Source organism: Ambystoma mexicanum, chromosome 2p, assembly GCF_040938575.1.
Source record: "Ambystoma mexicanum isolate Mex_15411 chromosome 2p, UKY_AmexF1_1, whole genome shotgun sequence".
NCBI lineage: Eukaryota > Metazoa > Chordata > Amphibia > Caudata > Ambystomatidae > Ambystoma > Ambystoma mexicanum.
This window is the reverse complement of record NC_090923.1, coordinates 475,891,324-475,913,087: the sequence shown is the minus strand read 5'-3', so window position 1 is coordinate 475,913,087 and position 21,764 is coordinate 475,891,324. Positions and strand designations below refer to the sequence as shown.

General features: G+C 49.1%; 1 protein-coding gene across 5 annotated transcripts in view; it reads left to right on the top strand.

The window, feature by feature from the left end:
* ATRIP (ATR interacting protein) overlaps positions 1-21,764 on the top strand; it is a 1,393,117-nt gene that overhangs the window by 1,230,275 nt on the left and 141,078 nt on the right. For all 5 annotated transcript variants that reach the window (XM_069643859.1, XM_069643860.1, XM_069643861.1 and 2 more), the window contains one exon: positions 7,947-8,196. In XM_069643859.1, the coding sequence (XP_069499960.1) occupies positions 7,947-8,196 (250 nt within the window). The remainder of the gene's footprint in view (positions 1-7,946; positions 8,197-21,764) is intronic.

The following is a 21,764-nucleotide window of genomic DNA, read 5'->3' as shown; positions in this document are numbered from 1 at the left end:
ATTTCGGCAGGCGAGTCCACTTCTGCTCGATTTGGGGAAAGCAAAGGGACAAGATGGTCGAAGGACAAAACAAAGGATTTTATGGCATGGAGATTTTGGGGCTAAGCCACTGTCCTGGGCCAAACGTGATAAACGCGGTATGGACCACACGAAAGGCTTAACAATATATGAAAAATAACCGCTGCCACCAGCTCTGTCCAAGGCACATCTGTACATCTACCGAAAAATCCTTTGCGGGTGTCTAGGGCATTAAAAACAAAGGGAAGACCCAAGATCACTGAACTGTAAGGTACCTTGGGCCCTATTAACATGGTGCTAAAAACTAGCAACAAAGTGAAAGACTAAGGGAAACAGTCTCCCAGTACTGATGGTCTTTAAGGGCATATCAGTTTCTCCATAACAAAGTGAGCGAAAACCCAGCGGAATACAGCCTAAGGCTGGAATCCACTGGGAAAAGTCATGCTAGGATGGTCAGACAACAGCAAAAAGTTGTGTGGTTCACGATTGGAGGGAAAATTACACTTGCATAGAAATCTTTCATAACAGGCTTGATGCCCCTGGTAAGTCCTCCAACTGATCAATCATAAGTTTGTTTGTCCCTGTTTCTTCCGAGGTAATAGCTGCATCCACAATATTTAGCAAAAGTGCCCCCATCTGCCTTCCTATTACAAAACGGTCAGAAGCCACCAAGGGGGGTTTGCACGATGCAAGAAGAGGAGGTGATAATGGAGATGGCGATTTACGTTTAGTCGTCATGGATGCCTCAGCCAGAAAGTTCATTGGAAGCGGTTGTGGTCCTAAGCCCTGCCCCCTTTCCTGGTGTCATTTCCCACTTTGCACGGTAGTATCAAGCCACCGCTCCAAGCTTTGGTCTCTCGGGGTATTATTCTGTGTTTCAAGGGAATAGCCAGAGGGCGAGGAATCATGGTCACCTAAACCGGGAGCCATTTAATCTCTCATTTTCACTTTTGCTTGCCCTCTAGTGTAAGGACTGGGTAAAGTCATATCCAAAAAGGTAAACTGGGACCAAGGATAGTTATAGGTCAAAGTTTGTGGAAGTTTAGGGAGATAAATGTTTGCAGCGTTAGCAGCACACTATTAATTGGCAGGGGAGAGTGGACCAAATCCTCAGCTGTGCTAGTGGATACACGATAGATGGCCTTACCTCCACAACAGGCCCGTTGATATACCTTTGGTAGTCCACTCTTATGCCGCTGACTTGTCTGCATATACTGCTGAGACTGCTTTCACTCAGCGAGAGAATGCCTATTTTATCAGGTCACCGCCTCCAGTGCCTCCAATACAATAGAAAGCAAAAGCAGATTCCAAAAATCGACACCAGTGCTCCAATGTTCCTGCTGAGACTGCTTTCACTCAGCTTTCACTCTGCACTCTTGAGTGATTGGCACTAAGTCAGACCTACAGGTTATACTGGGGGAAATTGGGGATATGCGGACGGACATTGGGGCCAAGGGAGCTGATCTCGCTAAGAAGGTGGACACCATGGAAGAGAGGTTGTTTGGGCTGGAGGCCAGCCAATCTTCAGTGGACATTCTGGAAATGCAGATGGATTTTCGGCTCTCGGAGGTGGAACGACACGAGGAGGAGATAAACTTAAAACTGGACGACATGGAGAATAGGGAGCAAAATAACAACCTGAAGTTTTATGATTTGAAGGAAAAGGACGGGGATTCGGCATCCGGCCTTGAAGTGACAATTCAGGAGATTTTAAAATGGGTCCTAGGAGCCAAGGCGGGCCCGCATATTCTGATCGAAAGGATGCACTGAGTGGGAGGGAGGGGTCTCCGCTCAGTATTGGGGAGATTTCAGTATTATGGTGACAAAACCAAGGTCCTTGAGAGGGCCAGAAGGTTGGGCTCATTCTACTATGGAGGATTTATACATCTTCTCTATGACCAGGAGACAGAAGTGTGCGCCCCTGACCAGATGGCTACAGGAGAAAAGGGCAAGAAACAGATTGGGGTTGCCCTGCACTCTGGTCTTCGACTGGGTGGGCATGAAGTATAATCTGATAACTCAGGATATTTCCAGGGTCATGGAGGAGTTGCTGGAGCGCTACGTAAACATGGCCACTCCCTCTCCCACATCCCCAAGATGTGGGGAGAGGAGACGATGATAAGGGGAAGGGAACACCTGACTGGTGGCGAGTCAAGGGAGCGAGAAAATGTCGACACCCTCAACATGCCATTGCCAAAGAAACCAGTTACTTGAAGGAGAAGTAGATAGCCTTGTCCTCCAGATCTTGCATTGGGGTGGCAGAGGGTAACGATCACGGGAGGGGTGGAGGGTGCAATGGGGGACCTATTGGAGTGGAGCAGTGCTTGTTCTTTATGTGGGGGTGCAGGGTCAGGTCAGCGCCCCACAGGGAGATAAAAGGTATGGGTTGAGGACGTTTTAAAGGGGTCAGGGGGTGCAGGTTCAGAGGGAGGAAGGGAGCAGGTGGGAGGGTTAGGGGTTGTTGTTGCTTCGCAGTTGACACGCAGTACTACGGGGGGTACACTGGTGGCTTGACCATTTGCGGAAAGGGTGGGTGGGCAGATGGTTGAATGCCCTGGGAAGGGTTGATAGGGGCATTGGTTGCATTTTGGGGTTTTTGTTTGGGGATGGATTATTCTTGTTTTTGTCGTCTTCCCCTCCCTTTTGTGTCTGTTGAGGGTCTCTTTAGGAAGTTAGCATACTTTGCGAAGGTGTGGCCCACAGTTAGAGGCGGCACTGGTTTTGGTGGAGGCCTGCCCTGGGATGATGTGGGTGTGCAAATGGGGAGGGAAAGCATTCCTCTACGGTGGGGTTTGTTAAATGTAAGAGGACTCCGCTCTCCTTTCAAAAGGTCATTAATTAGGAGAGAATTCAGGAGGCATAAGTTGGATGTGCGATGTGTCCAGGAGACGCATTTTCTGAAAGGGGTAGGGAGGCTCGGCAGAGGTGGAGGGATAGCGGACTCCTTTTTTGCTTCGGGGCATGATGGGAAGAAAGGGGGGGTTCACCATCCTGTTGGGACCAGCATGTAGATATCAGAAGTGTTACTGACTGTGCCGAGGAAGGGCGTTTTATTTTCCTGAAAGGTTTGCTGCAGGGTCTGGTAGTAACAATGGCGTCTATATAATGCCCTAACATGGGGCAAGGTTTTTTTTGGGAACTGGTGGGGCGGCAGTTTGCAGAAGGTACCCTTCTGGTAGGAGGGGAATTCAATATGGTCCTTGACCTGGTAACTGACAGGCTGAGGGCAAAGGGGGTGGCGTGATAGAAAGGGGGACTTTTGGAAATTTAGAGAAACCAACGAAGGTCTAGGCCTTATTGACGTGTGGGAAGCCTAGGCGATGAAACAGATAAACAGTCACCTTTTACCTATTTTTCGACGGTGCACAAATCACTTTCTAGGATTGACTGGTTGTTGGTGGATGGAAACACAGGACCAGAGATTCGGGAGGCGCTTACGATTGCAGTCCCTTGGTCTGACCATGATCTGGTGTTAGCAGAGATAGGGGTGCGGGAAAGGGGCACCACGCAGGGACGCTGGTTTTGTAACAACTTTCTCCTCAAAGAAAAGGAAGTGGGGGAGGTGTTAATCCAGAACATCAAGGAATACTTTATGCTTAATGATAAGGGGGAGGTCCCCATGGATATTCTGTGGGAAGAGTGAAGAGGGAGCGGGGGAAAAAGGGAGGAAGCCGAGGGTCCGGATTGATGACTTGAAACCCTGAGGGGTGTGGGGGGTGGATAGGGAGGTTAGTAGGGCAAGAATGAAGGAACTTCAGAGTTGCAGAATGGCGCTGCAGGTGCTGTTGGCATTCACAACAGTGCTGAAACACCTTAAACAGAAATACTATGAAAAGGGTGAAAGGGAGGATAAGCTACTTGTGTGGAGATTGGGGCTCAAACCAATGGCTGAATGGTTGATCTCATGAAGGATGATGATGGGACGGTTGCCAGGAGTAATAAGGATATTGTAGAAAAGTTTGCAGCATTCTATGCGGCCCTCTACACTTCTGTTCTTGAGACCGACCCAGAGGGGACCCAGACCTACTTGAGGGGGGTAGACTTACCTCTGCTTTCTGGGGAGGATGCGGGGGCATTGGAGGACATTATCGAAGTGGAGAAAAACCTTGCCACCATAAAGGGGATGAAGAGTTGGAAATCTCTGGGGGACGACAGCCTTTTAGTACGTTTCTATAAGATGTTCAGGTCACCTCTGGCTCCCATTCTCACCAGGGTGTTTAATGAGGTATTTCACTCCCCAAAATGATGCTTGAGGTGCAGATAGTGGTTATCCCAAAGGAGGGGGAAGGATCCCAGTAACTGCTTCATACAGGCCGATTTCCCTACTAAACATGGATGTCAAGATTTTGGTGAAAATCTTTGGTTATAAACTCGACAAACTCCTCCCAAAATTGATTAATGGGGACCAGGTGGGGTTTGTGAGGGGCAGGCAGGGGGGCAGATAATGTAGGGAAGACTCTAAACTTCGTCTATTCGGCAGGGAAGGGGACAGACCGGGCTTGTCTGGTTTCTCTACACTGTGAGAAAGCTTTTGATAGGGTGGAGTGGAGCTTTCTCATTGAGGTCCTGGTTAAGATGGGTTTTGGGGTTAATTTTCGTAACTGGGTAGGGGCTCTCTATATTAACCCAACAGCGAGCGTGTCTGTGAACGGCCTATTGTCGGAGGAGTTACCTCTGTATATGGGTACCATGCAGGGATGCCCCCTGTCTCCACTCCTTTTTGCCCTGGTCATAGAGTCCTTTGCATCGACTATACGGGTCAACCAGGAGATTAGGGGGATTGGGGTGAAGGGGACAGAATTCAAGGTATTCCTTTTTGACAATGATGTTTTATACTATATCCGAGATGCGGAGGGCTCCCTGGCCTCATTGATGCAGGTCCTCAGTGATTATGGGAGGTTTTCAGGGTTAAAGATTAATCACACTAAGTCCTTGTTCTCCCCTTGGGAGAGGAGAATCCGGGGACGGAGGAGGGAGTTCCCGCGGATAATCTGTTAAGGGCAAGAGACACAATAACCTACTTGGGGGTCATAATACCGCATAGCCTTGACCGCTTACACAGTTTAAATTATGACCCACTCCTAGCGGAAGTGAACAATCTTAACAGATGGTCGGAGCTGAAGAGGTTGTTAACAGGGAGTATGACGGTGGTGAAGATGAATCTGCTCCTGAGGTTTTTATTCCTTCATCAGATTCTCCCCACTGTCCCCTCCCCCAAGAGTTTTCTTAGGGAGGTGGAGAATCTGTGCTTTAGCTTTGTGTGGTGTAAAAAGAGGGCGTGGATAGTGAGGGAGACTGTCTACTGAAATCGCAGGGGGGTTTAGGTTCCCGGATTTCTTTCTGTACTTTAAAGAAGCGCAGCTAAGAGTTATGTTGGAGCATATGTCAGAGAACTTGAGCGTGTACTGGTCCTATTTAGAGGATTGTGCTCCCTCCCCGAGGAAAGTGCTGGGACTACCTGTGAACGCCTTAGAAACTTATCCCGCTAGAGATACATAACCACCCCATGCTTGGCGTTTTGTGGATGCTTTGGTCCAACTCAAAGGTGAACAGGGACTTATCCACGTTGCCCTCCCCTTTGGGGTCTGTATGGGGGTACCCATTGAGGTTGGGTGACAGGAACATCTGCTGCGCGCAGAGGGGATCATGCCTGGGCTTGGAGAGGGTAGTGCACCTACTGCAAGATGGTGCATTTAAGGCGTTTGAGGAGGTACGAGAGATGCTGGCAAGGGAGAATTTATGGATTTTTGAGTACCTGCGACTGACTGGGCTAGTATTGCACCTGAAGTTGGCTATGGTGTTGCGGGACCTCACGCCACTGGAATTGGTGTTAGAAATGGTGACTTGAAGAAAAGGTATTATTTCTAAACTGTACTGATCTCTCATGAACCCTGTATGAAGGTTAAAAGGAAATTCAAGGGATACTTGGACCGACTGTTTGAGAATATATATATATATATATACACCTTGGAAATCTCTCTACCTATGCTATAGAGCACAACCCCACACTGTCTCTTTCTAGACAAGTCAATGCCATTGCCTCTTCAGCAGAATACACCACAAAATGTATTTATGCTTCCAGAACATTCCTCTTTGCCGAAAGCTGCCTCACAATTGCAAGAGCCTTGATTGGCTCCAGGTTGGACTACTGCACCACTCCATTCGCAGGTATCTCTGTTGGTAACCTCAACAAACTTCAAATTATACAAAACAATGGTCTAACGGCTGTCTTGAACAAAGAAAAGACAACATATTTTCCAAGCAAGAAGAGATGCACACTAGATGCCCATCCCAGAGCGCCTTCACTTCAAAACACTAACCCTAACCCACAAATGTATCTCTAACTCTCCCCCAGAATTACTTGTATCGAAATTGACCAAAACTTCGATCAATGGACTCACACAATCGTCTCACACAAATCGCCTCATCATTCCCATATTGCAACTGAAAAGAGCAGGTGGTGCAATTTTCCCGGCAATTTCCGCTAAGAACTGGAATGCCCTCCCACCTTCTCTGAGACTTTAACACTCTTACTGGGCCTTCCGTAAGCAGCTCAAAACTCTACTCTTCTCCCAAGAAACATAAGAAGATAGATGAGTCCCCAAACTCACTAATGTTTTTACCAATCTGTCTGTGTAATTTGTAAAGATAATCTTAACCATTGAATCAATGAGAATGCTACCTTGCCTAGTTTTTTTTATGTCAAGCTAATTTTTAATGATTGTAACCAGCGCCTTGATGCCCTAGGGTTTAGCACGCTCTACAAATGCAAAGATAAATAAACTTTAATGTCCTCAATGGCTGTCACAGAGAACCAGTCAAGGTCTCCAAGATGTGCCGAGGTTATCACCACTGCGTACACGAGGATGTGGCGAAATTGGAACCTTGGTGCACATCTGGTGGGGCTCCCCATATCTAGATTGTCTGGACTGAATTGCTGAGTTGGATAAAGGACATTCAGGGGATCCCCATTCCTAACAAACCCCTTACAGTACTTTTGGGTATCCCCTGGAGGGCTACGAGCCTTGTAGATTTCCTAGGATGTGGTAAGCTCTGCTCCGGGCGAGTACGAAAGAGCAGTAGCGCATAATTGGAAAACGCCTGCACTCCTGAGAAAGGAGACTGGCTTAAGAAGGTGTGGGAGGTTTACTTGATGGAGAAACCTACATCCTTTATGGAGGAATCTGGACAGTTCATAGACCTACATGGCTCGGGAGAAGGGAAGGCGCTGATATTCCCAGGCGTAAGTGGGGTGGGGGGGTTAATAGCCCGCTCAGAGGAGCCTAGTATGAGATGACTAGCCACAGTGGGAATTGGCCAGTGGGCTGGGAGGAGCAATATGTTTCGTCCCCCTAAGTGGTTAATCCCATCGAGGAGGTTAAACACTCGGGAGGTAGATGTACCCTATGGAACTGTTAGCTGAACTGTTGCGATGACCATTGCTATTGTTGTGTGTTGCCTTTTCGGTCGTGTTCTCTCCTTCGTGTTATCTGATAGAGGCGGCACCTGGGGCTGCAGAGCGGGCCTGCTGGTAGTGGGGCTGGTGGAGCGCATGGGGAAGGGGACTTGGTGCGGCCATAGGGCCTGGCGAAGTACTGTAATCTCACCAGCTTCGCTTCTGTATGCCATGTGCCTTGATTTGATTTGTTCCCTACAGGTATTATTTGTTGGAAGTTTGTTGTGTCTGTTTGTGCTATAAAATTTCAATAGCAATTGAGTTTAAAAAAAAAAAATGTACCTACTGGTCTACTAATATTTATTGCACCCAAGATCTTCTGGTGGCTGCATCTTTTGGAGCAACAATATCCTGTTCATTGCTTAGGGGATGTGTGGGTATAGAGGCCTATCTGGAATTAATTTACCATTACCTAGCCAACACAAATGAATAGGTTTTGTTGCAGCATTTAATACCTTTTATTTTGGAACAGGTTGTAAAGGCACTCGTCATAATGGTACATCGACAGTGGCTGAAAGTAAGAAGATCTGAAAATAGTCTCTGTGGCTTCCAGAAGAGAGCAGTTACGTTTTTACGGGACGCTTTGTTACTTCTCCACACCCTCTCTCAAAAGGATAAATCTTTTAATGAACATTGTATTGAAGTCCTTCACCAATATGACCAAGCAATGCCTGGCATCCGAGCCATCTTCCGTAAACTACCAGACTTGAAGGAAAGTGAAGGTAATGCTTTTTGATGAATAATTGTGATCACTTTACACATTTACTAAAAACTGCTTGTCTAAAAGATAGTTGCCTCTGCCCGTGGTTTTAAAATGTATTTTCTTTCCTAACTTCATATTCTTACCATACTCCTGCCATCCATGGTTGGATCCAGAATAGTATTTATAAATATTTAAAAACATTCTGTGGGTGTCAGCAGAGAGGGTGTGTCTTTAATTACTCTGACATATACAACAACTTCATAAGCTTCTCTTTGCTGCCCTCTGATTTAGTCAATGGGCTTTCCAAGTTAGGATGTATAAAGCACTGCCTTATCTTTGTCAGTGGATGAGAATAGCTAGAACGTTGGCATCAAATTTAAATTCATATTATGGTCCAGATTATGAAACATCCAAAATTACTTGAGCGGCCTATGCATAGCCAAATGGTAGGGGGTAGAGAAGTTAGGGAGTGTTGGAAGCGGATCAGGAGAGAATAGATTCTGCGCGATTGTGGACAAAGTCTTCTTAACCGAAAAATACTACAACTACTTGACCTTTTAAAGCAAGATAGGTAGATTTAATATCTTGGACAAACTGACCTTTAATGTTGAGGTTCAGTGTTTGTTACAGGATGTAAGCTGAGATGTATTGCCTAGCGTAGATTCTTGTCTGACTTATTGTGCAAGCTTTAAGAAAAGGCTTTCCCAATATGTATTCTCCTTGGAGTGTCCCTCTATTTTAGCTTGTGGGATGTTGTGCTCTAGAAATCACAGTTGCCTACCCCTTTTTTCATCAAAATATTTTTGGGCAATTTCAGATTTCCGTCTGTAAATTAAGTGAACGTCTTTAGCAGAGTTTAAAGGTTCCTGAGATGTCTTACTTATCCCTCTTTGTTTTGGGCACTTAAAAATGTAATTTCCAAGCCTGTTGGCAATGCTCAGTAATAAGTCTCAATGGAAATTGTACACCTTGTAATGAAAGGTATAGCTCAAGCTCTTACAGATGCTTGCTCACAATTCTTGAATGTCTGTTGTCTACAGTCTTACAAATATGACGGGGATGGTTTACATGCATCTCTGTTGCCCAAAAACTGGTATTCAGCTTCCACTGACTCTTTGCTGGTTTTGGGGAACTGTTGACAAGCATGTGATCCACATGTTTTAATCCAGACAATACCCAATAGAGCTGGACCAGTTGGGCCCACCACTGCTAGCTTACTCTATATTGCTAGCACACATGTGTAAACACTAAAAGTAAGGATATATATCTATATTTCTGAGGCTTGTGGATCTGCTTAGATCACATGCTATGCATAGGCCGACATCTAGTGATAGCTGCAGAGTGTTACATTTTTTGTTTTCGAAACTCAAAAGGGACATCGACAGTAATACTATCCCTAGTGTGAAGTCCACTGTACCCATGGTACTTCACAAGTCACGGTTCCTCCGATTGTTTTGTTCCGCCATCGTAGTCGGATGCATATCAGAGCGTTCCCTCTTGGCTGACGCCATTACTTAGTAAAAGTTGAAACCTCATTTTTCTTTCAGTACTTTCGACAACCGTACACTGCAAGATCTTCGGCAACGGTTTTCGTGGACAAGACCATCCGTTGACGACGAACATTGTCTGTGGCCTCCCAGGCCCCAACGGGCCTCGGCGCTGCACAGTAGGGAGAGCATGGGGAGGTTCATATTCCTCGCATAGAGAATGTATATTCCCCTACACTCCCATATATTTTGCAAGTCTGCCATCTTTATACACTATGGAAAACACTCCTTTTAAATTCTGTCCTTCCTGTAACAGGAAGGTTCCCTGGAAGGATTCAGACGAGAGTATAACCTTTGCCTTCCTAGGGATCATGCCGAAACTGTTTAGGCCGAAAACTATAAAAGGGCCGCAAGACTAACCGCTGGACCCACCACACCATGCAGGCTGAGGGATGGATGGCAGCGTTGGCATCCTAAGTGGCACAGAGGGCGATCGGGATCTGATGGATTCCTGCATGCAGGCCTCTGACCCCAACAGGCAGGACGGCGGTTCTGCTACGGAGCCGACAACTGACGGCTCAGGCACCCCCAGTTCACACCACACCAAGCACAATACCCACGGCCAAAAGTCAACCATGTAGTCAACGGATAGGCCACGCGTGCTGTCAAAGGGAAGGTCTGATCATTCACTGTCCTCTGGGCCATCGCGGTCACCATCACCACATGACAGGCCCCCGAAACAGACCCCATAGTCCGTTTCCGACACGCGTCCAAATCTGGCAAGTCCTTGGGTTCCGGCGACCAGGTGTCGAAAGACATGTCGACGGCCACGGGAAAAAGGTCTAAGTTGAGCAACTTAATTAAAAAACACGTCCCTGACACCCTACTGAAGGTCAGAACATCGAAAAACTCTAAATCTTCAATGCCCCAAGCCTCAAAGTCACAAGGTACAAAGAGTAGGTATTATTCTACCCCCGAGGGCACCCTTTCAGGGGCAATGCATCATAAACAGACCTTTTGTCCCAGAACCCCCACCTACACCTGCTCCCTCAGTGTTGGCAAGCTCCTCTCAATGGAGAGTAGAACAATTTGATAGGGTCATGAGGAGAATGTCCAGTTTCATACATTTGATGAACCCCCAGATAAACTCCACAACCTTCAGGGCCCCCCTCAGGGCGAGTCAGCAAGCAAACAGCCCGTCGCCAAGAGAGCCTGCCTAAACACCATGCAAGCTACTACCTCGTCAAATCAAGATGCATGTTATTAAGACACTCAAGGCCCATGTGACCCTAGCTCATATTCAGACCAAGAGGACCAAGGGGACACAGGGGATTTAGACCAATACTATGATGATGACGACGTATACATCATCCACCCCCAGACCACACTGACCAACCAGTGGCTGACTCCCTGATAGACAACCAGCTGCAGTACAATCACCTACTCTTAAAGGCTGCAGAACACTTTAAGAAAGGTACCCAGGAAGCTCAAGTTGATAAAGACTTCGTAGAGGACATACTTGGGCATAAGAAATCTGCAGCACAGTTTATCCCTTTGCTCCAATCAGTCCAGAGGCATATTCCACCCTCCTTACTTTCCCACAACCTGAGAAGGGCAGTCAACCTACGCATCGAAAAGATGTTTAGAACAGCCCCTTCAGACCCTTTACACATTAGGGGACAGCAAATGCCTGACTCTCTAGTAGTCACCACAACCAGAAAGAGGGCAGAAACACCCCTAGCCTCTGCCAAAGCCCCGCCTGACGAGGAGAGTAAGAAAATCTACACCCTGGACAGAAAAGTAGCTACCTCAGCTGCCTATCAAATAAGAATGGATAATAATACCATGCTATCATCCAGCTACAATTGCCACAAGTGGGACGAAATCTCACAACAAATAGACTTCAGAGCCCCTAAAAACACAGCTCTTACACACCATTGCTGAAGGGAGGCATGTAGCAAGCTGCACCCTTAAGGAATAACTTAAACGTAGCTGACGGCACACGGCGGATTGTGGTAGAAGGTACACTAATCAAGCGCCATGCATGGCTCCGTCAATCGGGTTTCAAATTGGAGACCCAGGCTACCCTTTTAAACATGCCCATCGAGCCCAACGCTTTGTTTGGCAAAGCGGTTGAAGACACATTAAAAAGCGCAAAGGTGGTGTCATGATCTCTGCTTCCAAAAGGTCAATTGGGACCTTTTGGACCCAGTCCTGGCGCAAGTGGCACCTGGCTCATAAATATGCCCAGTCCCAGCGCTGGAAGCGCCGGGCTCATAATGCTTGGGTGGACTTACCTGCAGCAGACCATGCTGCTTACTTGCCTGCCAGTTGAGCCTCTGATCCTCTTCTGTTTGGAACTACTTTTCCTGTTGGGTGGGGCAGGAGCCACTCCCTAGATTCAGAACACTGGAACTCTTCTGGAAAGCAGGAACTCTTTTCTTACCTAGGCGTGGCTGTGGAAGGAGACACCTAAGCACTACAGGAGGCTATTTAAACCACACCCGATGGATGAATCTTGCTTTGCGTTATTCTGCATCCTCTGCAGCAGAACGCTCATCGTGTCTTCTGCATCTGATCCTGGGCCTAAGGAAAAAGGCTTACCTACTCTTTGTGCGCTCCGGAGGTCTTCACACTGCATTCCTGCATCTGAAAGACAAAAGCTTACCAACTCTTCGCACGCTCCGGAGGCCTTCGGCGCTGCATCCCGCATCTGAAAGACAAAACAAGGTGCGTTTAAAGACATTGGGGAACTTTAATACTCACGTGCCATTACTCCTTTCCACATCTAACCCAGTGGGTATTCCGGCACCCTGCAGCCGCTCCGAACTTGTACCTGCAAAATAAAAAGACAGTTAGAGCGCATCGTGAAGCAGGCAACAAGCGCTTACTTACGTGCTTCCAGGCGCTTCTATTCATCACACGGGCTCCATCTTCAACTCACTTGCCCGTCATCCGCCATCGCCGGAACCCTGCAAAACAAGAGACATCATTACTAAAGACTTTAAAGACATTAGAATTACTCGAAACTTACCGTTCGTGCAGTAAACGACGGACAGCAGTCCTCTGAAGTCAAGAGGCCTGCTCCCCTTATCCAGTGAAGAAACTGGTTACAGCACCCTGCCCCGAGGCAGATGGAGAGCACGGCGTTCACTTACCTAAGGTGAGAGCGTTAACCTTTGGGGTTCTACAGGAGAAGAGAAAGGGAAGAAGAGAGAGACATTCAATAACCCAGTTCCTTAATCCCATATTTTCTATCTGCAGACATCTTACCCTTCGAGTCAGACATACAGTGCACAGAGGTCCAGCCCAAAGAGCCAGCCGTGTGTTACACATCACCTTTGAAGATACGGTATACGCCCAGTCAAGACCGGCGCCTCTACGGGAATCAGGTGAGCGTTACAGGTGGAATACGACACCCTGAAATCCCTGGGTCAACTCACTAACGAGCCCTTTGGACAGAGAGGGAGCTCAAATACATGCAGGTTCAGAGGACAGAACTTGCAACAGTCCTCCAATTACAACCAGGGTGGGCAGAGTTCGTCCTGGGGTTCTTCACAAGGGCAGTACTCCCAACAGGGTTTTCAAAGGGGGCAAAGAAGGTGCAGAAGTAGGGGAAGATCCTCCTCAAGAGGGGGCTCAACCCCGCCTAAGCAATGACCACCCGCTACAGGTTCCCTCCCATGCATCTCCAGTCGGAGGTCGTATTTCTCAGTTTACCCATGCATGGGAGGGGATCATGTCGGACAAGTGGGTACTTTCCACTGTGGCTGGGGCTATTGCATAGAGCTAATACAAAAACCTGTCACCACCAGCCAAGGCAAAGACAAACTAAACAGGAAGAACAATGCATCCTGTTAGAAGCAGTCAAAGCTCTGCTACTAAAGGACGCCATAGAGATCATCCCCACGAACCAGGTAAACAAGGGTATTTATACAATGTACTCCTTTGGGCCAAAAAAGACCTGACAATGCGCCCTTTCCTAGACTAGTGCCCTGCGAACACTTATGTCGCTACAGGAAGTAATCCCACTGCTAAAACAGGGGGCCTACATGGCAACCTTAGATATGAAAGATACATACTTTCATATTTCAATGTTCCCAGCGCACAGAAGATTCTTGCGCTTCAATAGCGAACTAACACTACCAATTCAAGGTGCTACCCTTCGGCATAGCCTCCGCTCCTGTGGTATTCACCAAGGTACTAGCGGTAGTGGCAGCGCACCTACGCAGAGAATCAATCCCAGTGTACCCTTATCTGGACGACTGGCTGATAACAGGGGAGTACTCCAAAATTTGCAAGCAAAATACCCAAAGAACAATCAATCTTTTGTTCCAATTGGGATTCTCAATCAACTAGAAAAAAATCATGTCACATTCCAAGCAAAATAAAACAGTTCCTAGGAGCTGTCATAAAGACAGAAGAGGGCATAGACTTTCCATCAAACGAAAGAGTGCAAAACATACTGCTGCAAATACATCAGTATCTAGCCGGTCTCCAAATAACTGTACGCAAAGCAATGTGTTTGCCCGGGATGAGGGCTTCATGCATTTACCTGGTCCTGCACGCATGGTTGTGCATATGCCCAATGCAAGAATGGTTAGTGAAACAGTGGTCTCAGGCAAACGGTCAGTAGTACGATCTAGTTGTTGTTTCGCTAACCCTAGTTCAAGCACTACGCTGGTGGACAAAGGAAAATCTGTAGAAGGGAAAGCCTTTTCACAACCCTACTGTGTAAGCAATTGTCACAACAGACGCATCTCTCACCAGGTGGGGAGCCCATTACCTTCACCACACAGCACATGGCCTGTGTACCAGTACCACAGCCCAAAATCACATAAACCTCTTAGAGCTACTAGCGGTGCTCAAAGCCCTACAAGCTTTCCAAGTGCCGCCATCAGGTCAGACAATCCAAATCCTCACGGATAGGACCACTGCCATGTTTTACATAAACAAGCATGGGGCACACACTCTCCAAGTCTGTCCAGGCTAGCACAAAAAATTGGAAGTGGGCACTCAAGCAGAACATGTTTCTAACGTTGCAACATTTTCCAGGGGAACTCAATTCTCTGGCGGACTCAATAAGCAGAGATCCTCTACCCGAAGAGCACGAGTGGCACCTCAGCAGAAACATCTTAGACGACATATTCTCACTCTGGGGTTATCCTCCCTTAGATTTGTCCGCCACAAGCCAAAATACACAATGCCCAGACTTCACATCCAGGTTTCCGCAACCCAGATCCAAGGGCAGCGTGCTATGGATGAACTGGTCAGGGACATTTTCCTACACTTTCCCCCCAACACCGCTACTGAGCAGGATATTAAACAAGATACACCAGGAACAAGTGACACTACTTCTAGTTGCTCCTATGTGGCCGAGACGGAAATGCATCAAAATGTCGACCTCGTAACTTCGACTACGCAGTTACAGCGACTTTGGTGCATTTTCTTTTACCAACTCCCATTACTGCACCCAGGCAGAGCAGGGTTTGTGTGGGGCATCCCCTGCTCTCCTTGGGCGCAGTAACGGGAGTCTGGGGGATGCAGGGTTGTCAAGAAAGTAAAAAACAAACAAAAAAGCACCCTGCTTTGTCAGCTCCGACCCACGTAAGTGAGATGAACTGACGCCGCAGGGATAGCCGGGAGTCGGCGGCATACATAGAAGTGTGCTGCGGTAAAAGTAAGTGCGGTGGAGGGTCGGGTCGGGGAATGCAGGCCAGGGTATGTGGATAAAGTGATCTATTTGATCACTGCGGCGCACTGTAACTGGCGTAGACATTTTCGTTGCCGCAGTTATGGGCAGTGCAGTGATCACATAGATTTGGCGAGTCGCACTTCGTTTCTGCATCTGCGCAAACTGGCGATGTGCGATCCAATCAAACCCTCATTCTCCCTCAACATGATCACCCAGCACGAGGGGTCAATGTTACACCCACATCCTCAATCCATGAACTAGGCAGCTTGGCTCCTGAAGTCATCGAGTTCGGCCATTTAAAACTACCTCAAAAGTGCATGGAAATCCTCAAGGAGGCACACAAATCAAAAACCAGACACTGTTATTTTAACACTTGGAAAAGATTTGTAATATGGTGTCAGTCAAAAAATGTAAACCTGATCGAATGTACTCCATCAGACATTCTTCATTACATGCTCCACTTACTAGACTCCATTCTAGTATTCATCTCCATCAAGGTTCGCCTAATGGCTCTATCTGCGTACACCACTTCTCAAAGCGAGGTGTCCTGGTGGAAAGTCCCTGTCATTAAGGCATTCATGGAAGGAGTAAAAAGGCTTTCCCCCCAAACCCATGCCAAGGTGGGATCTAAATGTGGTACTCGCAAAGCTCATAGGTCCCCCCCCCCCTTTTTGAGCCTATGCACAAATCAGCCTTAAACACCTAACATACAAAACGGCTTTTCTGGTAGCCATCACCTCCATAAGAAGAGTCAGTGAATTACAAGCTTTGTCAGTGCAAGACCCATTCGTTGTCCACAAAGACAAGTTGGTACTAAGAACTCACCCTAGGTTCTCACCTAAGTTCATATGCAAGTTCCATGTCAACCAGTCCATTGAACTACCCGCTTTCTTTCAAAACTCTTCAAGCTCAGCTGAGAAAATCTTCCATACACTAGATGTAAGAAGAGCTTTTCTTTACTATGTAAACAAAACAAGACCTCTACGAAAAACAGCCCAACTGTTTGGCTCCATAGCTTCTGGCAGGGAAGTGGATCACATTTAAAAAAAACACCATCTCCAGATGGATGGTGAAATGAATACAGCTCTGCTACTCTCTATCAAATCAAAACTCTGCCTTTCACACCAAGAGCTCATTCGACTAGGGGTACAGGAGCTAGTATAGCCCTCATTTTCAATGTCCCACTGGACACCATTTGCAAAGCAGCTACATGGAGCTCTATTCATACTTTTACTCAGCACTACTGCATTGACACACACTCTAAAGCAGATTTGCAGGTGGGACAAGTGGTGCTAAAACATCTGTTTGCCACTGTACCTTCTCACAACCTGCCACCTTCTACAGACACTGCTCGGTAATCTATGCATAGAATGTGATCTAGGCAGATCCACAAGCCTCAGAAGGGATACTTTACCCACCGTAATCGTATTTCGAATGGATTGTGTCCTCCCACGTATTCCTTATTTTTGATATTCCCTTATCCAGCTTGCTGCTCCGGAAAATGTTTTCCCAGTAGAGGGTGCTGCGCGTAGACATCTGTCGAGTCGATTTCCCTCGGAGGCCTCCGTCTCGATGATGTCATCACGGGTATAAGTAGTCGCGTGCAGCGTCCGTTGCTCTGTTCCGTTTTTCCGCTTTTAATGAGCTTCGGGAACATAACGCTCGGTTCCGTAAGGAATTGAATTTCTTCGAGTTTTTTCTTCGAGAGAATACTTCACGCCTTCGACCTTATCCTCCAGTTCACCAGAGAGAGTAACATATCCTACCAAAAATAGCTCATCGGCTCACTGGGAGGAATTTATAAAGGAAATGTTAAAGGTGTTTGAGAACGCAGCCTGGCCTTGCCCCCCTCAGAGACACCTAGAGACGATACCCCAGGATAAAAACCTGGTAAACATAAGAGCTGCGATTCATCGACCTCGGCATCACATACACCTTGAGAGCGTACAAAACCTTTGAGTTGAGAAACCGCCTCTGTGACGCACAGGACGTTGTCACTGTCGACTCATATGTCGAAACCAAAAACTGCATCTTCGATAGCGATTTCATCGAAGGAGAAGTCACCGACGCCCCGAACGTTGACGCCGCTCGGTTCAGTACTGTCGAGGACTCCATCGAAGATGTCGAAGCCACAGTCGATTCTTTCGACGACCTCAAGGCCAATCTCAACTCCATCGAGGCCAATGACGTCCACGTCGACGGTTACAAGCTTATCTCCACCCATAATGTCTACTATTGCTCCTTCTTCGTTAGAAAGAAGTTACATACCTCTGACTTGCTCAGACTACTTTAAATCTTTATCATCAATTTATGAGGAAGGAGAGGATTCTGATGCTGAAAGACCCTTTGGTCTAGAATGTGCGAGACCTTCCCTTCCAGAAGAATTGATCCCAGAGGAGGTCAGATTAAAGGACCTGCAGGACTCATTGCAGGAAGCAAGCGGGATTGATACTGAGGTGTACTTTAGTAGGCCTGATCCAAGAGATCACGCAAAGGATAATTATAGGATTCTTATGAATAGAGTTATGGAATATATGGGGTGGTCTAGGCCCACACCAGTATCCGAGCAAGATGACCTCATTGATGTATTTGACAAGGGGCCACAAGAGGGCCCAATAAACCCTTTTCGAGGGGATTGGGTCCTCCGACGTATTCCATATCTATGACATGTAATCACCACAGCTGTGCTGCTTCGGAAACTTTTTTCTGCGTCCTGCGTCGATGACGTCGACGCGCCGTCGTCGAGGACCTCCTCCGACGTCCGACATCATCCGATGTGATAAGTAGGACGCACGACGCCCGTAGCCTCAGTTCCGTTTTTTCCGCGAACGTGTTGCTTCGTGATTCTCGGTTCACGCCTCGACTCTTTAGAGTTCTGTTCTTCTCGGTTCTTCGAACCTGTTGGTTTTGTGAAAATCCTTCGTGTGAAGGTGACGGACTCGCACGACGCCTGCCTCTGGTGCCTCGGGGAGGCCCACGACATGGATGACTGTATCGACTGCCAGTCGCTCACGTCCAAAGCCTTACGCGAACGTAAGAAGAAGTTGTCGGTAGGTCGGGTGTCCAAGCCCAGGAAGTCAAAGTCTGCAGGGCTTTCGACGGATGATTCGAGGGGTGACTCTCCGCGTCATCGTCGGAAGTCTCGTGGGTCTCCTTCTAGGAGTCGGTCTCGCCACTCCTCAGCCTCTTCGAGGCATTCTCGGAAGCGCCAACACCGGTCGTCTTCCAGGCCCTCTTCGGAGGACTCTGCCCGGCACGTCGTTTACCCCACCAGCCGTGCGACGCCGGAGGAATGGGCTTCCTTCGGGAAGAAAATGCTGGCGATTCTTGAGTCGCAGGGTACTAAGCCGTCCGCGCCCCCGAGCGGGGTCGGTCGTGAGAGGTCGAGAGACACCGCTCACAAGAGTGGTCGGCACGAGTCACGGGAGAGGTCCCGTTTGGACAAGGAGACTCGTTCTCGACGTACCCGTTCCAGGTCCTGGTCCTCGACGCGTTCGAGACTGAATGTACCTGTGAGGTCTTCGAGGAAGACATCGACGTCTGAGGCGTCGAGGGCGTCGACAGGCTTTCTCGAGGCTCCGGCTCCGAGGAAGTCGTCGAAGCCGTCGACGCTCAGGTCGTCGAGGGACACCCTCGGGGCTCCGGCTTCGAGGGCTGTGTCGACGCCGCCGATGCTGGAGGCGCTGCATCTGACGTCGATGCCGATCCTCTCGGCGCCGGCGCCGATTCGCTCAACGCCATCGACGCCTTTCGTGTCGGAGGTACCCCGTGGCACGGGAGAACCCCCTAGGAAGGCTCTGGTTAAGGGCAAGCTCTCTCGGGTGCCTTCTTTTCGCCACCTGGACTATATTTCAGAGGCGGATGAGGATTCTGATGGCCTGGTTCCTAGTCAGGTTCCAGATGAAATTGTCTCGGGCCATAGTCAGTTTGACGATTTGAGACAGTCACTGCATGATGCCAGTGGACTGGACACCTCTCCGGAGGTGGAGTTTTGTAGGCCTGAGCCTGGCTCTCATGCCGATTCCTCGTACCGGCGCCTTATGGCTAGGGTTTCTGAGTACTTGGGATGGTCTGCTCCCCCAGGGGAGTTTGTGCAGGATGATCTGACGGACATCCTTGATGTTGGTCCCCCAACTGATCCGGTACTGCCGTTCCATATGGCTTTACAGAGAAGGGTGGTGGCGGCTTGGACTGCTCCGGAGAGTCTCCCGGCGGTGGGCAGATCCTTGTCGCGAAAATACCGTCCAGCCAGTAGCGACCCCTGCTACTTGACCAGGCACCCTACTCCGGAGAGTTTGGTGGTGCAGGCGGCCACGGCCCCGGCAAAGCAGGCGTCGTACCCTACCATCCCTCCTGATAGGGACGACAAACGTTTTGATGGCTGGGCAAAGAAAGTGTTTTCTTCTGGTGGTATGGCGCTTCAGGCGGCCAACTCCATTTGTGCCTTGTCTTGTTTCACACAAACTCTGTGGAACTGTATTGCGTTAGCGGCTGAACATATTCCCGGAGGGGACGAACGGGATGGTTTCCTTGCTATGGTCCAGGATGGTAAGGATGCCATGTGTGAGTCCGTTCAGTCGGGTTTGGACTTAGCTGAATGCGTCAGTAGGTCCATGGCGGCGAGCACCGTGATGCGCAGGTTTGCGTGGTTGCGGAAGTCGGGGTTTGCTCCTGATGTGCAGTCTCGGCTCCTCAACATGCCCTTTGACGGTGAACACCTTTTTGGCAGCAAGGCTGACGAGAGCCTTGAGAGGTTGCAGACCTCGAAGGCTGCAGCGAAGTCGTTGGGCGCTGCAGTTCGCCAACCTCTGCCTTTTCGTCCTAGGGGACAGCAGTGGAGGGGTGGTTCCTTTCGCTATTACTCGTCCTTCATAAAGCGAGAGGAGCTGGCAGTCAAAGAGGCCAACGCAGAGGTACCAGAGGTGGACGACAGGGTACCCGTGGTGCCAAGGCCGCTCGGGCAGTTGCCTCTTTGCCCTCAGGTAACGCCGCGGCCACTCCCACTCAGTCATGAGGCCATGTCCCATGGTTCGCCGGTTGGGGGAAGGCTGGCGCAGCATCTTGTAGAGTGGCAAGCCATTACTTCAGATGTGTGGGTTCTGGAGATCATAACCCACGGCTACTGTCTTCCCTTTCGGCACAGGCCTCGTGACAATCCACCGGGGAACCTCTCTTTGCAGAGTCCGGATCCGCTCCTTGCGCAGGAAATTCAAGCCCTGCTGGAGAAAGGCGCCATAGAACTGGTGCCTGTAGCGGAGAGGAACAAGGGATGGTATTCCCCTTATTTTTTGATTTCGAAGAAAGACGGGGGATTGAGACCCATCATGGACTTGCGCGGTTTTAACAAACTCCTCAGGAAGGACAAGTTCAAGATGGTTACTCTCTCTCAAGTCCCTTCAGATGGTTACTCTCTCTCAAGGCCCTTCAGCTTCAGGACTGGTTGGTGTCACTCGACCTCAAGGATGCTTACTTCCATGTGCCGATCCATCCCAAGCACAAGAAGTACCTGAGGTTCGCGTTTGGCGACTCGCACTTTCAGTTTCGGGTCCTGCCGTTCGGATTGACCTCCGCCCCGAGGGTTTTCACCAAGCTCATGGTGGTGGTGGCAGCGCATCTCAGGCAAGGGGGGATTCACTTCTACCCCTACCTGGACGATTGGTTGATCAGGGGGAGCTCTCCCGAGCAAGTCCTGGATCATCTGTCCGTCACCTGCCACTCCCTTCACAGGCTGGGCTTCTCCCTCAATTTAAAGAAGTCCCATTTGACGCCAACACAGCGGCTCCAGTACATCGGAGCAGTGCTCGACACTTCCCTGGGGCAGTGTTTTCCTCCCCAGGTGAGGGCTCTTCACATTCAGCAGATGGTGCACAAGTTTCGGCATGCCCAGACGCTCCCAGCTTTCGAGTTCTTGAGGTTGCTCGGCCTCATGGCATCCTGCATTCTTCTGGTGCCAGAGGCTCGCCTGCGGATGAGATCTTTGCAGTGGGCGCTCAAGACGCAATGGTCGCAGTCCTCCGGCAGGATGTCGGACCCGGTTCAGGTGCCGCCCTCGGTCGCCCGGGACCTTCTGTGGTGGGCCGTCGAAGGCAACTTGATGAAGGGGGCTCCATTTTGGCTTCCCTGGCCGGAGGTGACGATCGTGACGGATGCATCCCTCACAGGTTGGGGAGCTCATGCCAACGGGCTGACAGTCAGCGGTCGTTGGTCTCTGTCGGAGTCCAGACTCCATATCAATCTGTTGGAGCTGAGGGCCGTCAGGCTAGCCCTGAAGGCTTTTCTGACGACTGTGCGAGGAAAGAGTGTCCTGATCCTGACGGACAACACAGTGGCCATGCACTACCTCAACAAAAAGGGGGGGGCAGGGGTGACCAGGAAGTCTCTGTGCAGGGAGGCGATGCAGCTCGA